The sequence below is a fragment of the Molossus molossus genome, unplaced genomic scaffold (genome assembly GCF_014108415.1).
Source record: "Molossus molossus isolate mMolMol1 unplaced genomic scaffold, mMolMol1.p scaffold_m16_p_12, whole genome shotgun sequence".
NCBI classification, from domain to species: domain Eukaryota; kingdom Metazoa; phylum Chordata; class Mammalia; order Chiroptera; family Molossidae; genus Molossus; species Molossus molossus.
Window position 1 is genome coordinate 97607580 of NW_023425347.1, and position 22715 is coordinate 97630294.

At 45.7% G+C, this 22715-nt stretch overlaps 1 protein-coding gene across 3 annotated transcripts in view; it reads left to right on the top strand.

Annotated features, from left to right (window-relative positions):
- Window positions 1–6618: 6618 nt before the first annotated feature.
- MTOR (mechanistic target of rapamycin kinase) overlaps window positions 6619–22715 on the top strand; it is a 123065-nt gene continuing 106968 nt past the window's right edge. The window contains exons 1-11 of one of the 3 annotated variants that reach the window (XM_036257223.1): window positions 6619–6726; window positions 8458–8633; window positions 9776–9884; window positions 10587–10819; window positions 12095–12295; window positions 13064–13198; window positions 16500–16775; window positions 16857–16965; window positions 19790–19976; window positions 20958–21086; window positions 22284–22528. In XM_036257223.1, coding sequence (XP_036113116.1) covers window positions 8472–8633; window positions 9776–9884; window positions 10587–10819; window positions 12095–12295; window positions 13064–13198; window positions 16500–16775; window positions 16857–16965; window positions 19790–19976; window positions 20958–21086; window positions 22284–22528 — 1786 coding nt within the window. In that variant the 5' untranslated portion in view covers window positions 6619–6726; window positions 8458–8471. The remainder of the gene's footprint in view (window positions 6727–8457; window positions 8634–9775; window positions 9885–10586; window positions 10820–12094; window positions 12296–13063; window positions 13199–16499; window positions 16776–16856; window positions 16966–19789; window positions 19977–20957; window positions 21087–22283; window positions 22529–22715) is intronic. The other 2 variants (XM_036257226.1, XM_036257225.1) reach the window with 2 other exon arrangements.

A 22715-nucleotide genomic window follows, 5' to 3' on the forward strand; every position in this document is an offset into this window, starting at 1 on the left:
ACACATTCATTTACGCTCTGACCCTGTAATCCCATTTTGGGTATTTGGTATAGTGCTAGGGAATAAAATTACGTATTTACAAAGAAATTCATTGTAACATCATTAGTAATAACAAGAAATTGTTAACAGAAGGGTCCATCAACAGAGGACTGGAAAATTAATGATGGTACATGCATGTGATGCAATATTATGCAGTTATAACAACCGAGGAATAAGGAAGCTTTCTATATACTAAGATAGAAAGATCTCCAATATATACTAAATTCTTTAAGAGTACAGATCAGTGATATGGAACAACAAAATGGAAAAAGAAGAGTATGTATTTGCTTTTATATTTGCTTGTATTTATATAAAGAAATTCTAGGGCTATATAAGAACTAAGAAAATAAGTGAAGGGACAGGGTGGAGCAAGACTTTGTGATAAATACAATTTTATTTTGACATTTGAACAGTGAATGTATTACATATTCAAAAATGTTCAATGATTAAATAGAAAGATGTCGAACACAAGTGGAAAATGTGAAATTCAGAAGAACAATTATTTCACAGAAGAATCAATGCAATGAAGAGATTCTAAACTTAAAGCAGTACTCATAATTTTTTTCACTCGGCCAAAGCATTTTAGTAGGCACAGAATATTACCAAACCTCTTTAATTTGGCAGTTTAACACTTTTGGAAACTTCCATTTCTTCAAAAAATCAAAAACAAAACTTTGTTTTATTACACAAGTAATTGATGGTAATGTATAAAGAAAAACAGTATGCCTTCCCCAAATTCCATTACATTTTAGTTGTATATTTTCCCCATGGTAACACAGACACATAAGAAATACATAAATGTTTTTTAAGGGTTGTACTATACTTATGTTGTTGTATACTTTATATTTTTTTAAACAAATTACAAACCCTTTTCCTGCTTAGCATTACCATTAATGGAAACATGTTTTCCATAATATAAATGTGTCATATTTTTTTTTTATCCTCATCCGAGGACATTTTTCCATTTTTTGTACAGACAGAGTGGGAGGGAGAGAGAGGAAGAGAGAGAGAGGGAAACATCGATGTGAAAGGGACACATCAAGTGGCTGCCACCCGCACGACCAACCAGGGCCGGGGACAAACTGCAACCGAGGTACGTGCCCTTAGCGGGAACCGAACCCGGGTCTCTCCGGACCGCAGGCGGATGCTCTAACCGCTGAGCCAAACCGGCCAGGGCATGTGTCATATTTTAATCAGACTCCTATTGTGAAATATTTAGAAATTTTCAATATTTATTATAATAAACAGACTATGATTTTTTAAAAATTGAGATGCAGCCAAATTTCATTTTTGCTACTGTTTTTTGAAAAGATGTTTTTTAGCCCAGTCAGTGTGGCTCAGTGGTTGAGCATCCATCCCATGGACTGAGAGGTCCAGGTTCGATTTCCCATCAGGGCACATGCTGGGGTTGCAGGCTCAATCCCAAGCAGAAGGCATGTAGGAGGAAGCTGATCAATGTATCTCTCCTCCTCTCTATCTAAAAAAATCAGTTAATATTTTTTAAATGATGTTGCTTTGAAATTAATGATTTACGAGTAGCCCATTTAGTTAAAATTTGCTTGTGGTTTCTCGTGCATGATCTTGTGAGCTAGCTAATTTTGAAAAAGTGGTAAATCTAAGTAAAACAATTTTCAGGAAATTCCAAAATGGCAGTGGAGTGAATGGAAGCTACACAGACCATCTCCCAGGACCAAACTGGAATTACAACTAAAATAAAGACAAATCATTGGGGAAAACCAACAGAAAAGCAGCTGGAGAGGACCCATATAACCAGGGACAGAAAGAGAACATTAAATCAAGCCTGGTAGGAACTGCAGAGGTGTGAGAGGGCAGGCTGGGAGCCTACGGACAGCAGCTGTTTTAGCTGTGAGCAGCTCCTGTGGGGTTAAAATCCCAAGTTGGCTCCACAGCACAGATGGCTGGGATAAAGGATTAAATTAGCTACAGCCACCCAGCCAGTGTGGGTCAGTGGTTGAGTGTCAACCCATGCACCAAGAGGTTGCCGGTTCAATTCCTGGTCAGGGCAGCACATGCCCAGGTTGTGGGCCTAACCCCCAGTGGGGGGCATGCAGGAGATGGCCAATCAATGTTCTCTCTCATCGATATTTCTTTCTCTCTCCCCTCTCCCTTCCTCTCTCTCTAAAATCAATTTAAAAAAAATTTTTTTAAATTAGCTACAGCCACTCACCTTGGGTTCTGACAGAGGGAGGGTGGACTGGACTGGAACTGTGTGGAGAGACTCGGGAGCTTGGAGAGCTGGGAGAGCAATGGGAGTTTTGTGCTGAATCACTTCCTCACAGGACAGTAGCCATATTACTCAAAGAGCCCCTTCCCAGAGCCCCAGGGAGAAGCAACAGCCCCTCCCTCAGGAATTTACCACCACCTAGCCAGGCCAGAGAAATGCAATTTGAGGCCCATTAACAGCCAGCAAGCATCTGCCCCACCCACTGGAAATCCTCTTACCCTGAACACCTGAGGAATTTTTTTCATTCAGTTGAGGGCTACAACCCAAGGCTCATCAAGTAACTGAAACTAATAGCCTCCAGGCAAAAAGCTAGAGGATAACTGAACCTTTCCTGGGCTTGCAAATCTACCTAGGAAAGTAAGACTTGACAGTGGTGTTTAATGTGAGTCCTCCCACACTCATCCAAACCCAGTAGAGGGAGCCACAACCAGCAGAACACCAACACCCACAGGGAAAATGTGGCAGGCTCCAAAACCCACTGAGATAGCCAAAATGGTGAAACAAAGAGACAAATCCTAAATGAAAGAACAAGAGAACTCTACTGAAGAAGAGATAAATGAAATGCAGTTAAACAAATTATCAGAGGTAGAGTTCAGAGTGATGGCAATGAGGAAGCTCAACAGCATGAGTACAGATATAGAAACATTGAAAATCAACCAATTGGAAATGAAAAACCACCAAGCAGAAATGAAGAATGACATAGCAGAAATAAAGAACACATTGGAAGGGCCCTGGCCGGTTTGGCTCAGCGATTGGAGTGTCGGCCTGCGGTACAAAGAACACATTGGAAGGAATAACCAAGCAGCAGAGTAGAGGAAGCCGAGGACCGGATTAGTGAATTAGAATACAGGGTAGAAAAACTCACCCAGTCAGAGAACCAAAAAGAAAAAACAATTAAGAAACAGGAAAACAGCTTAAAAGAACTGTGAGACAATATGAAATGTAACAAAATTCACATCATAGGCATTACAGAAGAGAAAGAAAATGAGCAAGGGTTAGAGAATATCTTTGAAGAAATAGTGACAAAAGACTTCCCTAATTTGGTGAAGGAAAAAGGTATACAAGTCCAAGAAGCACAGAGAGTCTGGCCAGAGTGGTTCAGCAGTTGAGCATTGACCCATGCATCAAGGGGTTGCCAGTTTGACTCCCGGTCAGGGCACATGCCCAAGTTATGGGTCAAATCCACAGTGGGGGGCATGCAGGAGGCAGCCAATCGATGTTCTCTCTCATCGATGTTTCTCTCTCTCTCTCTGTCTCCCTCTCTTTCTAAAATCAGTAAAGAAAGAAAAAAAAATTTTTTTAATGTGGAAGCATATACCTTGTTCATGGATTGGAAGAATTAACATCATTAAAATGTCCATACTACCCAAAGCAATCTATAGATTCAATGCAATCCCCATTAAAATACCAACAACATATTTCACAGAACTAGAACAAATACTCCAAAAGTTTACATGGAACCAAAAAAGACTCCAAATAGCTACAGCAATCCTGAAAAAGAAGAATAAAGTAGGGGATCACAATACAGGATATCAAGTTATACTACAAAGCCATTGTAATCAAAACAGCCTGGTACTGGCACAAGAACAGGCACATAGATCAATGGAACAGAGCAGAGAACCCGGAAATTGACCCAAGATATTATGCTCAATTAATATTTGACAAAGGTGGGAAGAGCATACAATGGAGTAAAGACAGCCACTTTAATAAATGGTGTTGGAAAAATTGGACAGTTACATGCAAAAAACTGAAACTAGAACACCAACTTACACCATATGCAAGAATAAACTCAACATGGATAAAAGACTTAAATGTGACTGTGAATCTATAAAGATCCTAGAAAAAAATGTAGGCAACACAATTTCAGACATCACACGCAGCAGAATTTTCACTGATATAATGCCTAAGGCAAGAGAAACAAAGGAAAAAATTAATACACGGTGGTGTAACGTGTCCACGAGATAACTAGAGATGCACAGCTGAGTTGTAAAGTAGCACTTCATTACACCGACAGGCGTGGTGGTGGGGGTGGTGGTGGTGGTGGTGGGAGTGGTGGTGGTGGTACAGCTTCCCCAGATCCTCAGCAGCCATTCTTTTTGCTTGTCAAATTGAATCGCCCTATCCCCCCTTTGCCCCGCCCCCACCGGTACAATAGTGGGTGTGATGGTGATTACAGAAGTAAAAATTAGCATTATTCACCGGGCTCACAAGTACCTGCAAATGCCTGCAAATACCGATACTCAGAAACTGCAAATGCCTCCCAATACATGGGGCAACTATAATCTTAGGCAAAATTCCCTTACTTCTAGGGGTAATTAACCTATTATTGGAAAAATATTGAGGAACATCCATTGATGATAAAAACAGAATCTAGTCGCCTTAGTCTTGGGGCCCAGGTCAAGGGGACTACATCAAGTTAAAAAGCTTCTGCACAGCAAAAGAAACAAGCATCAAAATAGAAAGGGGACCTACTATATGGGAGAGCATAATTGCCAATGATACATCAGATAAAGGGTTGATTTCCAAAATATACAGAGTACTCATACACCTCAACAAAAGGAAGACAAAGAACCCAACTAAAAAATGGGCAGAGGAGCTAAATAGACACCTCTCCAAAAAGGACATACAAATGGCCAAGAGACATGAAAAAATGCTCAATGTTACTAATCATCAGAGAGATGTGTTGTAACCCAGGAGATGGACCACACTCAGACTCAATCCTTTAGGTTTGAAGATGCTTTATTAAGCTAAAGCCTGCATGCAGGGTCTGCCGTCTATGGACGCAGCCGAGAGCAGCAGCCCCGGGAAGCTAAAATGGCTGAGTTTTATAGGGGGCTCATAACGCAAGTTGTAAGCAAGCAGGATGTACAGAAGCGGATATCAGCGGTTAGCTGGCCTTGCAGAAGCATTCTTGGCATGTACACCCTGCAGATGGTTTTCTCAAGGCTCAAGACGCTCTCTCAAGATGTCCTTGTAAGATTGCTAGGAAAGGGAGGAGGTTTAACTAGGAGACGAGTGGAAAATTTTCTTTGGCCCTTTGTTTGGCCGTGAAGGCCTCTGGGAGACTCTGGGCACTCTCAGATTCTAAGACTCTAACAGATGCAAATTAAAACTATGAGGTATCACCTCACACCTTCCAGAACGGCTGCCATCAACAAATCATCAAACAACAAGTGCTGGTGAGGATGTGGAGAAAAGGGGACTCCAGTACACTGCTGGTGGGAATGAAGACTGGGTGCAGCCAGGGTGGAAAACAATATGGTGTTTCCTCAAAAAATTAAAAATAGAACTGCCACTTATTTGACCCAGTGATCCCACTTCTGGGAATATATCCTAAGAAGCCTGTAACACCAATCAGAAAGAATATATGTACCCCTATGTTCATAGCAGCACTATTTACAGTCGCTAAGATCTGGAAACAGCCCAAGTGTCCATTAATAGATGAGTGGATAAAAAAGCTGTGGTACAAATACACAACAGAACACTATAAAGCTGTAAGAAAGAGAGGTATCTTATTCTTTGAGAGGACCTGGAGGGACCTGGAGAATATTATGCTAGGCGAATAAGCCAATCAGAAAGCCAAACACCACATGATCTCCCTTATTTGTAGAATATAATGAACAAAATAAGCTATTGAACAAAATAGACCAGAGACATAGAAAGGAGTGCAGTTCAGACTGACAAACCTCAGAGGAGGGAGGCAGGGGGAGGAATGAGATGAACCAAAGAACTTATATGCATGTATGGTAACCAAGGGACGTAGACAACAATGGTGGGGGGGGGGGTGTCGGAATCAGATGAAGGTTGTCTGGGGGTGGGGGAAGGAGAAACATCTGTAACAAAAATAATAAACCTCACAAAAAAATTTTTTTTAAATGCATATTACATTTTAACAAAAGACAAATCACGGTTCCTGAAGTCCGAAAATTTTACATCTCTTACTCCAGTAATTACAGGGAGCCGGCATGGCTCAATCTCATAAACGGGCGGGACCGCGAACCTCCGCCTCCCACCGCTTAGTCCCATCCCAGCCATCCAGACAGCGGACTAGGCACGGCCGCGCTCCCGATGCAGGGGGGAATGATAGTAGCGCTGCACCGGATGTGTGCATGGAAGTGCCTGAAGTCAATTCACGACCGATTGGTTTTCCCGAGCGGACCCAAGCCTCCTTTTGCCTACCACTGGCCGTGTGGTTTGTCTATTTGAACAGTACCCGCCCCCTGGAGAAGCCGGTCCCGAAGCTTCACTTCTCCTTCATTACTATTGGTCGGCGTTTCAGTCCATCGTCTTCTTACGCCTGTCTATTGGTCCTTAGGGCTGGGAACCTGCCCTCCCTCCCACGGTTTAGAGGACAGCGGGGAAGGCGGGTGGTAGGGTGGGGGGCCTGAAGCGGCGGTACCGGCGCGGGTGGCGGTAGCTGACGCTTTGGCCGAAGCCGCGCGGTGAGTCTGGAGCCTGGCTCCGACCCCTCCAAAGCGGCGGAATGTCCAGACCCACAGCCAGCCTGGTCCGGGGGGTGGGGCGGGGAAGCCGACCGTCTGGGACGTGGGGTCCCCTCAGAGGCGACCCCGCGGAGTTAGACACCGCCTGAGCCCTTGACCCCCCACCCTGTGAGGCAACGCCCACCTGCTCTCCGGCCCCCAGGAGAACCCCCGGACCCTTGAGCCTGCCTTGAGTCTGTGGCGCCGCGAAGGCCGGCCCATCAGCCCCGGTACTGCCCGGACGCCTTTGCGTCCCGGTGCCGGTCACTCACCACCTATAAATTGTCTTCAGAGAGGACCCTCGTCACTGTCAGCCCCTTGCACTCCAGCCTGGAGACTTCTGTAGGATCCATTCCCCGAATCTGACCCCGGTTCCATCCCCTCTGCCTCCTCCCCCCCCCACCCCCAGTTTCAGTCTCCCAGCCTGAACTTCCGTAAGCCCTAGTCAAGCCCCTGAGCATATCTGACTTCAAGTATTTTCATGGAAATTTGCGTGGAACAGGTGATGGCCGGTGGGCCTTAGACTTATAAAGATAGGCTGGTACTTTCCTGAGAATGGAAATTTCTTGCCGGCCTCTCTCCCCCGCAGCACACACTTGGTCACACTCTGTAGTAGTTTTCTGGTCCGGGATCTTCGGGTTTCCTCACCCCAGAAGGATGACACTTCCATTTGCAGTCATTTTCTTGGCACTGGAGTATTTACAAGCTTTTCCAAACCAATTATTCCTTGAGTTACCCCACCCCCACCCCCGCATCACACAAATTCTTTGAAAATAAGAATTTTGAAAATCTGATTTTCTGATATAACCTAAACATACCTAGGACAGGTATATATGTTACTCCCCTAGCAGTCTGGGCTGAGCCTTCTTGTGGCCACGGTATTGTGGTTGCCTGATTATTTGTATTTCCCCCTAGATTGTAAGCTCGTTGAGGGAAGGAACAAGGTTCAGGAATGAATGAATGATCTCAGGAACTAATTCGTCTCTTTTAGCTCACATTTCAAGTACTAGTTAGTATTCTATAGAGACGCACTCTGCAGTGCAATACCACATGTGGCTTAGAGCACTTGAAGTGTGACTAGTCTGAACTGAGATTGTTGTAAGTGTAAAATGCACACTAGATTTTGGAGACTTGGTACAAAAAAAAAAAAGAATGGAAAATATATCATTTTTTTATATTAATAACATCGAAATGACATTTTGGATGTATTGGATTAAATAAAGTATTAATTTCACCAGTTTCTTTGCCTTTTGTTTTTATCCTCACCTGAGGACATTTTTCCATTTTTTGTTCAGCCAGAGTGGGAGGGAGAGAGAGGAAGAGAGAGAGAAACATCGATGTGAAAGGGACACATTGAGTGGCTGCTACCCGCACAACCCAACCAGGGCCGGGGACAAACTGCAACCGAGGTACGTGCCCTTAGCGGGAACCAAACCTAGGTCTCTCCGAACTGCAGGCCGACGCTCTAACCGCTGAGCCAAACCAGCCAGGGCTATGCTGCCTCTTTTAAACATGGATCATTATTGAATAAATGGAGGCTTTCTACACGTTCCTCAGTTGGTCTCCCAACCTTTTAAGAGTTCTCTACCTGACATGGACAGGGTGGAGATCTGTGTTGAAGAACTGGGGCCATAAATAAATTTATCGCCATAGTTTGTTATCTAGAATATTAAAGGAAGCTTCTCTCCAAAGAACCTCAGGACAAGATGCTTGGAACCGGACCTGCCGCCGCCACCGCAGCTACCACAACATCTAGCAACGTGAGCGTTCTGCAGCAGTTTGCCAGTGGCCTGAAGAGCCGCAATGAGGAGACCAGGGCCAAAGCTGCCAAGGAACTCCAGCACTATGTCACCATGGAACTTCGAGAGGTTGGAGCTTCTGTGATTTGGGGCCATGCATTATGGAGTGTTTGGGCTAAGTGCACCATCACTGGTTTAGATTTCTTTTGACTGCCACATAAGATTCTATTTTAGAAAGGCACCCAATTTCTCATGTTCATAGAATGTGCAGGTTCTTTTACAGTGGTGACACATTTCTTTGATATCTCCTGTGTTGTGGTGACACTTTAGGAGTCAGCGTAAAGTCAGCTGTTTTTAAATTATTTTTTTCTATTTCCCACCCCAGTTCTGCCTGATGACATTGGTTGAGATGGGTTTGAAGAGCTTGGGGTTTTTTGTTTGTTTTTTTTAATCCTCACCCGAGGATTTTTTTCTATTTATCTTCAGACAGAGTGGAGAGAGAGAGAGAGAGAAACATTGATGTGAGAGGGACACATCCCAGTCCTGGGATGTAGGCAAAGCAGGTATTGGTTGCCTCCTGCACGACCCCAACCAGGGCTGGGGAAGAACCACAACTGAGGTACATGACCTTGGCAGGAATTGAACCAGTAACTCATTGGTCTGTGGGCCGATGCTCTACCACTGAGCCAAACCAGCTAGGGTGAGCTTGGGGTTCTTTTTTTATCTTCACCTAAGGACATTTTTGCATTTATCTTCAGACAGAGCAGGAGGGAGAGAGGGTGGAAGAGAGAGAGAGAAACATCGAGTGGTTGCCATCCATACGACCCCAACCGGGGCCAGGGACAAACTGCAACTGAGGTACGTGCCTTAGCGGGAATCGAACCCGGGCCTCTTTGGTCCATAGGCCAACGCTGTAACCACTGAGCCAAACCGGCCAGGGCCGAGCTTGGGGTTTTTAAAATAGAAATCAGACTGGCAGTCAGGGACAAAATGTCTTGTTCATTCCGGTACTGCTGGTACTAGGTAGAACCTAAGACAGGACATGGTCTGTCATAGAGTATAGGTCTGTCATAGAGTACACACAATAATATTTGTTAAATAAACAGATGAATTGCGAGTTCAGTTGGTGTACAGTTTATAGAAATTGGCAGTACCTTTGTTTTATTTGGTTTGAACTGTACTTGCTGGTACCTCTCAGGTCCTAATCTTTGGGGCCCCCTCCCCCGTCAGGGAGACATTAGAAATTGCTCTGACTACCCCTTCCTTTGCAGATGAGTCAGGAGGAGTCTACTCGCTTCTACGATCAGCTGAACCATCACATTTTTGAACTGGTTTCCAGCTCAGATGCCAATGAGAGGAAAGGTGGCATCTTGGCCATAGGTAAGGACAGAGTCTCTGGAGACAATAACAACCAGAAACAAACTATTCATCTTTGTGTCCATGATACCCTGTGTCTGCTGCTTACTAGATACTTAGTTCATATTCATTTCCTGAATTTTAAGAAGCCTTGTGGCCTTCAATGTACTTACTCAGCTTTAATCTAGCACCAGTCCTGGGATGTAGGCAAAGCAGGTGTTTTCAGATATGGAGTCTCAGAACCATTAAGTGACTTTCCTAGGGCCAGGCAGTGTGCCAGAGTTGAGGCTTGAAGCCATTTTCTTCCCACAACACCGTGTAGCTTTTCGCACGTTCTGGCTTCTCTGTGGAATGACATTTGGCATAGCAGGGCTCCCAAGTGGAAAAGTAGAGTTGGGGGACAGTGAACAAAAGGCAGGTGATTTTCAGCTCTCAGAGGTGGTCATCCAGCCTGTAAATTACTATTCAGCCCCAGTTTCTTTTCCTTTTCTTCTTGAGAAAACAAATTATATATATTAAAATGAGAGTATTTTGCTTTAGGCAAATAGTCTCTACAAATCCAAATTTGTTGGTTCATATGAAAATTATCCACGTTCCTTACCACCTGGAAATTGTAGTCTGTACTCAAAGTGAAAAGAAAGGGTCACTCGTCAGCTTTCCTTTCAAAGCAGCATACTTTCTGGACAGCACATGTCCATCCTCACCTTTTGCCTTTCTCTTTTCCAGCCAGCCTCATAGGAGTGGAAGGTGGGAATGCCACCCGAATTGGGCGATTTGCTAATTATCTTCGGAACCTCCTCCCCTCTAATGACCCAGTTGTCATGGAAATGGCGTCCAAGGCCATTGGTCGCCTCGCTATGGCAGGGGACACTTTTACCGCTGAGTACGTGGAGTTTGAGGTGAAGCGAGCCCTGGAATGGCTGGGTGCTGACCGCAACGAGGGCCGGAGACACGCAGCGGTGAGTGCCCGCAGGAGGAGCACGGCCAGGCCTGGAGAGCGATGGCACCTGGCACCGTGCCTGGGTCCTTCACACAATGTGCTTAGGTCCCCGAGGGGCAGAGAATGAGAGGGAGTGCTCCAGACAAAGGCACTGTGCTTGGTAGCCTTAGGTTCTGTCCTGAATCCCTTTGTCTTCACCCTGAGCTTTGTACCTAAAGAAGAAACTTAAAAGTTCTCTTTCGTTGCTTGAGAGGCAGCCCTAAGTGCAGTGTTTATCCTGACCTCTGACTTTCTAGAATTAAAATGACCTCCTAAGCAGAAGGCACCCCTCAGCCACAGTAAGAAAAGGAACCACAACCAAAGGGCAACAAAACCCCAAACAACCGTACTGTCAGCATGGTCCCTTCAGTGTTGTTACCAAGGTCTCTGCATATACCACGGGAATATGGAAGAACTGGGATTGAGAGAGGAGCAGGGGAAGTACGTGCCTTCACTGTCCCCAGTAGGAGAGTCAGTCAGCCTTTCCTGTTTATTTTTTAGACATATGTTCACTGGTTGGTACTTAGCCCAAACTTCCTTTTTTCCCATTGGCTGTTCTGCATTTGGTGGAGTGGTGGCTTCTTATCCTCTTCTGGGGGCACGTCTTCACTGCTTTTCAAGTCTTGTCCCTGAAAAAGGCTGGTTTGATGGGCTAGGACTCCAGGCTGTGAGATGGGGGAGAGTCCGTCTTTAGAGAGAGAATTCGAGCATGAATGTGCTGGGGATCACAGGCATCAGTTGGATCGTTTCCAGTTAGCTCCTTTAGGAAGCAGCATCACAAGGAGGGAGCATGGTATGGGGGGGATAGACACACATTTGGACCCTGGTTCAAGTCTTGGCTTTGCCACTTCCTGACTCTTAACTTGGGGCAGCCTCTGATCTTTAGTTTCTTCCACTATCATATGAAAACAATAGCAAAATTAGGTGTTAAACGGGATTTTTCATTCATTCAATAAATATTTATTGAATACTTGCTGTATTCTAGGCATGGTTCTAGGCTGTCAGAGAGCAGGATACAAAACGAAACACATCTGTCCTTCCAGAGCTTATGTTCTAACATTACCAGTGTTCTGTGTAAACACCCTAGGATAATGAACACTGAGATGTTTGAGCAATTTTCCGCTCCTTCCTGTGCCCCAGAATTTGCAAGCTGCTCTTCCTAATGTATATAGGCTCTAGGAAGCCAGAGGCTGTATTCTTGAGAGAACAGCACTCTGATACTGGTGCGAGTTCTGAGTGTGCCTTTTTCTCCTAGGTTCTGGTTCTCCGTGAGCTGGCCATCAGCGTCCCCACCTTCTTCTTCCAGCAAGTGCAGCCCTTCTTTGACAATATTTTTGTGGCTGTGTGGGACCCCAAACAGGCCATCCGTGAGGGAGCTGTAGCTGCCCTTCGTGCCTGTCTGATTCTCACCACCCAGCGTGAGCCAAAGGAGATGCAGAAGCCTCAGTGGTACAGGGTGAGCAGATGGTTCCATTCCAACCACCAGCTTTGTGTACATATACACAAAGCACATGTACATGGAGTATCACTGGGCTTTGGGCAGCATTAGGCCCCTTGCCACACAGCAAGTGTCACGTTTCTTTTGCTCTCACATGCTTTTTTTAAGCTCAGTATAAATAAGCATTTATTGTATTTCAGTAAAGCAAAGATCCATGGATAGCCATACCATTTTTTCATGTATGAAAACTGAAAACATGATGCCAATTAAACTGTGACTCAGTGCATTCTTGTCAACAATGATATCTCTTTTTAGAGATGTAGAATATGGAAAAATGGGTATCTCAGAATCAATGAAATACGGTTGATAGTAATTTACGAAGTGCCAGTTCTGTCTCTTGTAAAATCTTGAGTCGTGTGCTCATTACTATTGACAAGGGAACTTACTAAGGAGCCTTGTACAACAAAAAGAGTCCTGAACATGAGATTGGAGACCTGGGTTCTAGTCTTGGCTTTGCTGTGTGACCTGTGGCAAGTCACATAATTTCTTGGAGCCTCTGTTTTTTATCTATTAAAATAGGGATATAATAGTATCTGCTTTGCGGTATTGAGAGAGTTGAAGCTAAATTAAAGGTGAGAACTGGATGAGTCATTATTGTTGATGATACCGGTACAAGGGACTGAGAAGGCATGCTGACACCTCTGAACCCCCATATAGATGAGGTTTGCCTGTGTTATCTCTAACTTTGGATATTGGATAATTAAGGCATTCTCTCTTTCTACATAGCACACATTTGAAGAAGCAGAGAAAGGGTTTGATGAGACCTTGGCCAAGGAGAAGGGCATGAATCGGGATGATCGGATCCATGGAGCTTTGCTGATCCTCAATGAGCTGGTCCGAATCAGCAGTATGGAGGGAGAGGTGAGAAGCCATGTCAGAGAGCAGTCCAGGCATCTTTGACACTGAGCAAGACAAGGCGAGATCCTTGTCCTCACAGGTTTGACACTTTGTAGGGGAAACAGGCAATAAACAAATAACAAGGTAATTTTGGATAGCAACAAATTCTACGAGGAAATGGAATGAAGGGTAATGGGGTTGGGGGTGTAAGGGGGATGGGGGTGTGACGGGGTAGGGGAAGGTCCTTCTTGAGGTGGTGACATTTGAGCTGAGATCTGTATGACATGGAGGAGCCAGACTTGCAGGGAGATGTTCTAGGCAGAGGCTTTGAGCTGGAAGAGAGTTTGACAAGTTCAAGGAACAGAAAGAAGAGAAGTGTGGCTGGTGTACCCTGAGTAAGGGAGAGGGAGGGAGGGCCAGATTAATAGGCCTTATAGTTCTTGACTTTTATTCTTGTTGCAGGGGCAAACATTGGAGATGTGTATGTAGGGGGCATGTGTGATGTCATCCATTTTTAGCGATGGATTGGCTCCTTGTGGGGGAAAGCTTGTGGAGGGGCAGGAGTGAAAGCAGGGAGACCAGTTAGCAGGTGGGTTATATCGAAAAGCAGCTGCGAAGATGGGCTTAAAAGTACAGATTTTAATAGGGAAATGGCCTGTAAGAAAAGATGGGGAGGGAGCTGGGAGACCCATCAGACCTCAGTGCACATCTGGCCCTGAGTGAAGAGGGAGGGAAGAAGAGGGGGTGACAGCATCCTCGTCTACATTGCAGAACCAGCATGGGAGGCCCACCTTACATTCCTACTGTGTGTGGTCACTGACTAGGAGCAGGCCATGGGAAGAGTGGCCTTTGCACAAACATGGCGACAGATTGCAGAGTAGCAGCTGGGGCCCTTATGATCAGAGGTCGCACTCCTGTGGCTGTCACATGAGGCCAGTACAGTAGTGTGGCAGGCCTCAGCAGTGGTGTCACCTAGCACTGGCAGTGCAGACACTGAGAAGCAGTTGGATTCAAGATATGTTTGGGAGTAGAGCACCATCTGTGAGTCTTCCTGTGGGGAGCTGGTTGGTAGAAATTTACCCCAGGACTTCGTGCTATGGCTGTGCCCTAGGTGTGGGCAGCACGTGCTGCCCTATGTGTAGCAACAGGAGGGTCTGGCTTTGAATTCTGTGTGACTTAGGGAAATTACCTCCTTTAGCCTCATCTTCCTCACTTTTGATAGGGATTTTACCTATGTCATTGAGTTCCTGGGAGGTTTCTAGATATAGATATATAATGGGGATTCCTTAATTGGTAGCCCTCAGAGGTTTGCTAACTCAAATATAACGTGGTGCTTTCCACTGTAGCCCAGACAGCTCTGGGATCTTGGTTTCCTGCTGATAAAACGGCAGTATCACCTAACTCATAGATTTAAATGAAATGTTCTTGTGATGGTACTTTGTGGATTACCAAGAACTGTCCAAATGTAAGGTATTATAATTTCCTAATACTGTGGGCAAACTACATCATGTATTAAGAGCTAGAATAATGCAGCATGAATAAAACATTACATTGTAACAAGGGAGACAGACAGTGCACGAATAAGTAAAAGTATATAGTGTACCATATAGCGACGAATGCTCTGGAGAGAAGTAGGGCAGGGAGAGGGAATAGGGGATGCTAGCATGTTTTAAATATGGTGATGTTTGAGTACGGTCACGAGGAGGTAAGAAAAAAGCCATACAGGTACCTGGGGAAAGCATTCCAGACAGCTGGTTCTGCAGGCACAAAGGCCCCAAGGCGGGAGCACACAGCAAGATAGCTACTGTGGCTGAGCAGAGTGGGAGGAAGGAGGTGGTGGGAGAGGGGTCAGAGGAATCCCTGGCACAGGGAGGGCACATTACATGGGGTCTCAGAAGCCACTCTGGAGACTTTGTATGTGAAGTGGGAAGCTGTTACTGGGTTTTCAGCAGTGGAGCGACATTTGACTCCTGTTTCAAAAGGATTGCTCTGGCTGCTGTGTTGAAAATGGATTATCGGAGGGGCAAGGGCTAAAGCCAGGAGTCTAGTTCAGAGGGAACTGCAGCAGTCTTCATAGGGGACCTTTGTGGTCTGGACCAGAGAGGGAGCTGTAGAGGTGCCTGGCAGGGCTGGATTCTGAATTTGGGGTCTGGAGGTCAACAGGAGGGAACGGAGAGGAGAGTCCAGGTGTTTGGCCCGAGCAGCTGGAAGGGTGGAGTTGCCACTTTCCGAGGTGGGAAGATCGAGATGGGAAGAGCAAGTTAGACCAGCTACAGGGTAGGGGCAGGAGTTAGCTCTTGAACATACTCAGTTTGAGATGCCTGTTGGGAGTCTGTGGAGATAGTGAGTCATTCTGGAAAGAGATATGAGTGCAGGGTACAGATTTGGGAGCCGTCGGCAGGTAGATGTTATTTCAAGTCAAGAGACTGGATGAGACCCACAGGGAACAAGTGTAGTTGGAGAAAAGACGGTGTCTGAGAACCTGAGGTCGAGAGCTGAGGAGCAGCCAAGGGAGAACAAGGTCAGCATGGGGGTGGGTTGCGGGGGTCAGGAAAGCTCGGTCCAAGAAACCAAGTGAAGAAAGAGTTTCAGGGAGGAGGAAAGGGTTGGATCAAGTGCTACAGATAGTCAAGTAATGGGGGGGCTGAGAATCGGCCATGAGATGTACGGTGTGGCGGCATTGGTGACCTTGACGGGAATAGTAGGTAGGATTTTTTGAGGAAAAAAATCTGTTGAGAAAGTTTGGAGGTTTAGAAAATTATCCGCACTTTGGACTGGTAGAGGGTGACTTGCTAAGCAGCCCTTTGGATAGGAGAGAGACGTGAGCTCTGTGCCAGTCAGCTTGTTGCGCACCTCCTGTGGAATCCCTGGGGTTGTGAGAAAATCACCTCCTAAATGGTTTCTACCTGGGTTTCTGGCAAGGCGAGCAGACTGCCCTTGACAGGATGCTGGCTTAGGGCTGCCCCTCGCCCTGGCAAGCAGCTTCCGTGCTGTGATCTTGGGTCTGTAGACGCAGCGATTTGCAAGTCAGCTTTTCCAAACCAACTTGGTGTGGGGGTGTCCTTGGCAGCCAGCCCCCTACTGCTTCTTTATTGTTCAGTAGGTGGTGCTCTTTTGCCTAAATTAGAACAAAGTCAGGTCTCCTGCCAAGTTCTAGGGAAACCGCAATTCTAAAATTGAAGAGTGGCCACCCTGCGCTTGGGAGACAGTCTCCCTCCTCTCAGGGTCGGGCAAATGTGTTGCTCTGTAGACTCACAGTGCCGGTGCAAATGCTACTTGCAGGTAAAAGTGTTTTGTTTGTTTGTTTTATCTCCCACGTACATAGCGCCTAAGAGAAGAAATGGAGGAAATCACACAACAGCAGTTGGTACATGACAAGTACTGCAAAGACCTCATGGGCTTCGGAACAAAACCTCGTCACATTACCCCCTTCACCAGTTTCCAGGCTGTGCAGCCCCAGCCGTCAAATGCCTTGGTGGGACTGCTGGGGTACAGCTCTCACCAAGGCCTCATGGGATTTGGGGCTTCTCCCACCCCAGCTAAGTCCACCCTGGTGGAGAGTCGGTGTTGCAGAGACTTGATGGAGGAGAAATTTGACCAGGTAGGTGGCAGGAGGACCGCTCCCTCTCCTAAGTTTCACACCTCCTTTTCCTTTGCCAACCCTGTACCCTTCCTCTCTCAGGTGTGCCAGTGGGTGCTGAAATGCAGGAATAGCAAGAACTCGCTGATTCAAATGACAATCCTTAATTTGTTACCCCGCTTGGCTGCATTTCGACCTTCTGCCTTCACAGGTGAGGATGTCTGTGGATGACGTCATTGCCCACGGAAGGGCAATTAAATAGAGAAGTGATTCCAGAAAGTTAGGTCTGCTTCTCATCTGAAGCAATGCCAACTAGGATCTAGTCTCTGGTCTCTTTGCCTCATGCCCAATTTCAGTGGGACCAGTCCAGGTTTCTTGCAGATGTCTGAGGCAGAATGTGTGGGCACAGAGGCAGTTCTAGAGTCAAGCAAGGTCTCGTGTGTGGAAGCCAGCAAGTTCATGGATGAACTAAAAAGAGAGCAAAAGAAGAGCAGTTTCATATTAGATACTGTAGCAGCCTCTCGATGGGGCAGGGAGGATGTGGGCACTGTCCTGCTTCTGCCTCTGAAGAGGTCACTGAGATGCCTCGCCACTCACAGGAAGGAAGGGCTGGATATTCCAGGGCAGGTTTCATGGATGATAGACTGTGGGTTCCCATGTTCCTGCCCGGTGATCAGTGGGAAGTGAATTCCTGGTCCTGAAGGTGGCCCAACTCAGATACTGGTTCCCCTGAGGCCTTCCTGGATTTCTCCAGCTAGAAATATTCTTTTCCTCCTCCATTCTAACCCCCAGCTGTGCAGAGGCTTGGGCATCAGACCTGAATCCTGCCTCAGTCTGTAACTGTGAGGTTTTGGACAGGTTACTTGACCTTTCCTGACTTGTAACATTAAAACAATCCCTGTATCCCAAGATGATTTGCATTAATGCCTAAGCACCTGCTGTAAGTGCCTAGCACAGAGGAAGCCCTCAAAAATGGAAACATTATGAGTAGTACCTCCTCTAGCCACTTGAAATTCATTTTAGAAATCAGGTAAAGGTAAAAATTGCAGTCTTTCTCTAGTTGCCTCTTCATATGTATGTCCTGTTTCACCCCTGTATTTGCTGAGTGCAGAGGCCCCATCCCGGACATGTCCTTGTACTTCACTGTGGTACACACTGAAGCATTCAGGATCAAGTAAGAGCCAGGAGCGTACGTGCAAGGCCAGCCTGACCCTTGGCAGATGCCATTCCCTAGCACAGACTCATTTCACGCCACTCGGCCCAGATGTAACAGCAGGAGAAATATATAGCTGTTGAGCTGTTAAATGTGCTGTGCGCGAGAACAGAACATGTTGAGTAAGGACGAGACAATTAGCCACATAAAATCACTGAACCAGAGAGAAGTGTATTATTAAAACCACGCTTATTTTTTCAGCTTTCCATTCTTCCCACCTGATACCCAGCAGCTTTTTTTATTTTTTAATGACCAAACATACCCCTGTTCAGTAGAGCTGTAAATGATCTTGGGTTGAAAGTCTGTGGTTCAAAAAAAAACTAATAACTAGGCCAAATTTGATGAAGTCTGGCACGTTGTGAAAGCAGTTACCCTAGTAAGTTCAAAAGGCTGCCTAGCAGCAGGATACAAAGGCTCAGAGGGCCCCTAGGTTTATTCTTTTGATGTGGGCTTTTGTTGTTTTATTAAATAATACACTAAACTATGCCATTGAAATTCAGCCTGGGCAGCCTCCAGAGTGTGCCTCATCAGGAAAGTGCCACTTGTTTCATATTTGTAGTTTGGAAACCATTGCTTGAATTTCCTGATGATGTCAGCTTTGGGAACACCAAAAATACCCTAAGACTGGGCTGGAATCTCTAACGAAGTCAGAGTCCTAATCTCTTAGGGTGCTAAATCCAGAAAAGAAGATTCTCCTCTTGATGTAAGCCCCTTTCCTGCTACAATGCTGTTCCTCTTTGCAAAGGCCTAGTTTTCCTTGTTGAGAGATCATTGGTCTTCTGTTTTCAAGCCCCAGCATGCTTTAATGTCATTTGTCCACAGAATTGTGGGAGAAGACGTTTCTTGTTAGAATAAATGCAATGATGTATACGTGCTGTTTGTCCCGGGTTCGGTTTCTGCTAAGGGCACGTACCTTGGTTGCAGTTTGTCCCTGGCAGTTGGGGTTGTGTGGGTGGCTGCTAGTCGATGTGTCTCTCTCACATCGATGTTTCTCTCTCTTTCTTCCTCCCTCTCTCCCTCCCTGTCTGTCTGACGATAAATGCTGAAAAAAATGTCCTCGGGTGAGGATAAAAAAAAAAAAAAAAGAATATGACTATAACAGAAACCTCTAGATAACAGCAATGATTTCTAGGCCTAAGCTAAATGGAATGGCCTGTTTATTACAAATAGTGTTTAATAATTACTTTAAATTTCAATATAGAATAGTTTAGGTGGTCCTCTTTTTTTTTTAATCCTCACCCGAGGACATTTTTCCATTTTTTGTTCAGATAGAGCGGGAGGGAGAGAGAGGAAGAGAGAGAGAGAGAGAAACATCGATGTGAAGGGACACATCGAGTGGCTGCCACTCGCACGACCAACCAGGGCCGGGGACAAACTGCAACCGAGGTACGTGCCCGTAGCGGGATCCGAACCCGGGTCTCTCTGTAGGCAGACGCTCCAACCGCTGAGCCAAACCGGCCAGGGCGGTGGTCCTCTTTTTTTAAACAAAATTGGACATATATTTCTTAAACAGGAGGATGTATTATTTCCTCAAAATATGACACTAATGGAGACAATTATGCGATATTGTTTTGGAGACCCTGTAAGCTTTTATTATTATTATTATTAAAAGAAAAAATGTTGTATTGTTGTATTTCCAAAAGATGTATCTGAGAGGTGATTAATGAGCATAAGTCTTTAGTTAGTTTATCCTCTGAATTCTTAACATCTTTCCAACAGGCTTTCTTAATTCTTGAATCTAAGTGATTTATAGGAACTCTGACCTGTGATATATAGATCAAATCTGACCTTGAGCCATACACTTTGTCTGTTCTGTGCTCAGATACCCAGTACCTCCAGGATACCATGAACCATGTCCTAAGCTGTGTCAAGAAGGAAAAGGAACGTACAGCAGCCTTCCAGGCCCTGGGGCTCCTTTCTGTGGCTGTGAGGTCTGAGTTCAAGATCTATTTACCTCGTGTGCTGGACATTATCCGAGCAGCCCTGCCCCCTAAGGACTTTGCCCATAAGTAAGCATCTCTGTTATGATTTCACCTGCCACCCCATTTGGTGGGATGGGAAGGATGCTCCATCCATCTCCATGGAGCTTAAGCCTGTTCTCTACCTCATTAGCCTCCTTGTTATAGCAAATCATATAAAGAATCGCCCTTCCTTAATTGAGCTTCAAACTTTTCCAAATTAAATGACATTGATGTAAATATTTTGGGTTGGTTGAATACCCTGTGAGCATGTTAGATGCCAGTGCTGTTTTCACTATTATCATTAACTGGGAATCACCTAGTTTTGCGCTTTTCTCTGGCTTTCAAAGGTCTGAATTTGATACAATACCTAAAGGGAGGACTCCTAGACTAGAACTTAGGGAACCTACGGGTCACCTTTTTTCTTACCACTAAAGTTAGATATGTTATTCCGTCTCTTGAAATGTCCCAATGAATAAAGCATGAAAACAACCTTTAGTACCTGCAAGATGGAGAGGCCAGAGCATCTTCTCTAAGTCTGGGTGGTCAGTGTTAATTAGAATTGTATCTTTATATTTTCCTGTTTTAGTAGCAAGGATTGTTCTGGTGCATTAATAAGCCTTACTCATTCTGAAGCCCAGCATTCTCATCATAGGGAGAAGAATTTCTTTCCATATGATTGCTATGTCCTGCGCTCTGGCCCCTAATGTACACATTGTTCAGTTGGCTTCCTAAATAGGTACCTTGGCCAGTACCACACTAAACCTTATGGTGCCTTTTGTGATGAATTGGGGAAAGGGGCCCCTTCCTCAAGACACTTGACTGCCATCTGCTGGATTGTTTTAAATACTGTATGCAGATCTACAGTGACTGGTGTAATGGGCCCCCTAGAATTGTGCAGTGGATAACCTGCACACCCACATGTGGTTACTTTGCCTGTGTAACCGGCCCTCCTTGCCCCAAGGTCGTTTTGGGGTGGGGCATCACAGAAGGTCATTATCTCTAAACTGGCCCCTCCCTGGTTCTCTGCAGGAGACAGAAGGCAATGCAGGTGGACGCCACAGTGTTCACCTGCATCAGCATGCTGGCTCGAGCAATGGGGCCAGGCATCCAGCAGGACATCAAGGAGCTGCTGGAGCCCATGCTGGCGGTGGGACTGAGGTGGGTATCGGGGACCTCAGCTTTCCCCATCTCCAGCTGTGTGAGGGGTGAGCCACAGTTTTGCGACTGTGTGGAAAGGCAAGGTGTGGTTGTTTGCACATTAAATTGGATAGGCAGGACAGCTTTCACTAAACACGTGGGCTAGTTTCAAATCCTAGTTTCTTCACTAGCTAGCTATGTGATCCTAAGTTATTTGACTTTTCTGAGCCTTGGGTTTCTCACCTGAAAAGTGGGTACAATAGCAGTTCCTACTGTCTAGGGTTGTAGGGATTAAGTGAAAGAGTTTATGAAATAGCCGCTCTTAGCACAGTGCCTTGCAAAGAAGAAGTGTTCAAGCTCTGGCCGGTTTGGCTCAGCGGTTAGAATGTGAGCCTAGACATTGAAAGGTGGTGGGTTTGATTTCTGGTCAAGGGCACGTACCTGGGTTGCAGGTTCGATTCCTGGCCCCGGTTGGGGTCATGCAAAAGGCAACCAATTGATGTGTCTCTCTCATATCGATGGTTCTTCCTCTCTCTCTCCCTCCCTCCTTTCTACTCTATCTAAAAATCAGGTGAGGATTAACAAAAAAGTGTTCAATCAATGTTTGCAACTGTTGTTTATATGTGTATTGGGCAAATTGCTTAAACTCTCTGCACTTTAGTTCTCTTCATCTGTAAAATAAGGACAGAGCACTCAGTCTGCCTGCCAGGTGGTTTATTGAGACTTGGTCTTCTATATTAAGCAAGTTTTCCTATGGCAAAAACCAGAAACTCATTGTTTTGATATCTGTGACCAAGCCAAGAGAGTTCAGAACATTTATTCTATTTTATAGTAGCCTTTCTACTTTAAAGACCAAGCAGTGATGGGGCCCAGTTCTCTTGCTGGATAAGGAGGATTGTTTCTTCTCAAGAACAGGCAATGCCCTGGCCAGTTTGGTTCACCGGTTAGAGCACCGGCCTGAGGACCGAAGAGTCTCGGGTTCAATTCTTGGTCAAGAGCACGCACCTCAGTTGTGGGTTCCATCCTGTGCCCTGGTCGGAGTTCAGGAGGCAACCAGTTGATGTGTCTCTCTCACATCAGTGTTTCTCCCCACCCCTCCCTCCCACTCACTCTAAAAAAAAAAAAGGGAAAATATCCTCGGGTGAGGATTAAAAAAAGAAAAAGAATAGATCAAATGTCATGTATACAGCCCCATTATGACTGGTGTCCTACCCTCAGCCCCGCCCTCACAGCTGTGCTCTACGACCTGAGCCGGCAGATTCCACAGCTGAAGAAGGACATCCAAGATGGGCTACTAAAGATGCTATCCCTGGTCCTGATGCACAAGCCCCTCCGGCACCCAGGCATGCCCAAGGGCCTGGCCCATCAGCTGGCTTCCCCTGGCCTCACAACCCTCCCTGAGGTCAGTGATGTGGGCAGCATTACTCTCGCCCTCCGAACTCTTGGCAGCTTTGAATTTGAAGGTAAGAAATTGCAGTGGCTCTTTTGAAGATAGTGAGTGATGCTAGAAATCTCAAGAAAGGAGCGAGGGTGCCTGGAATTCCTGGATCTTGCTAGGGGCCCCGGAGACAGGGTAGCTGACTCTGTAGCAGCTCTTCCTTCCTAGATTATTTCTGTATATTGTTAATTCCTATTTCTGCTGCTTATTTC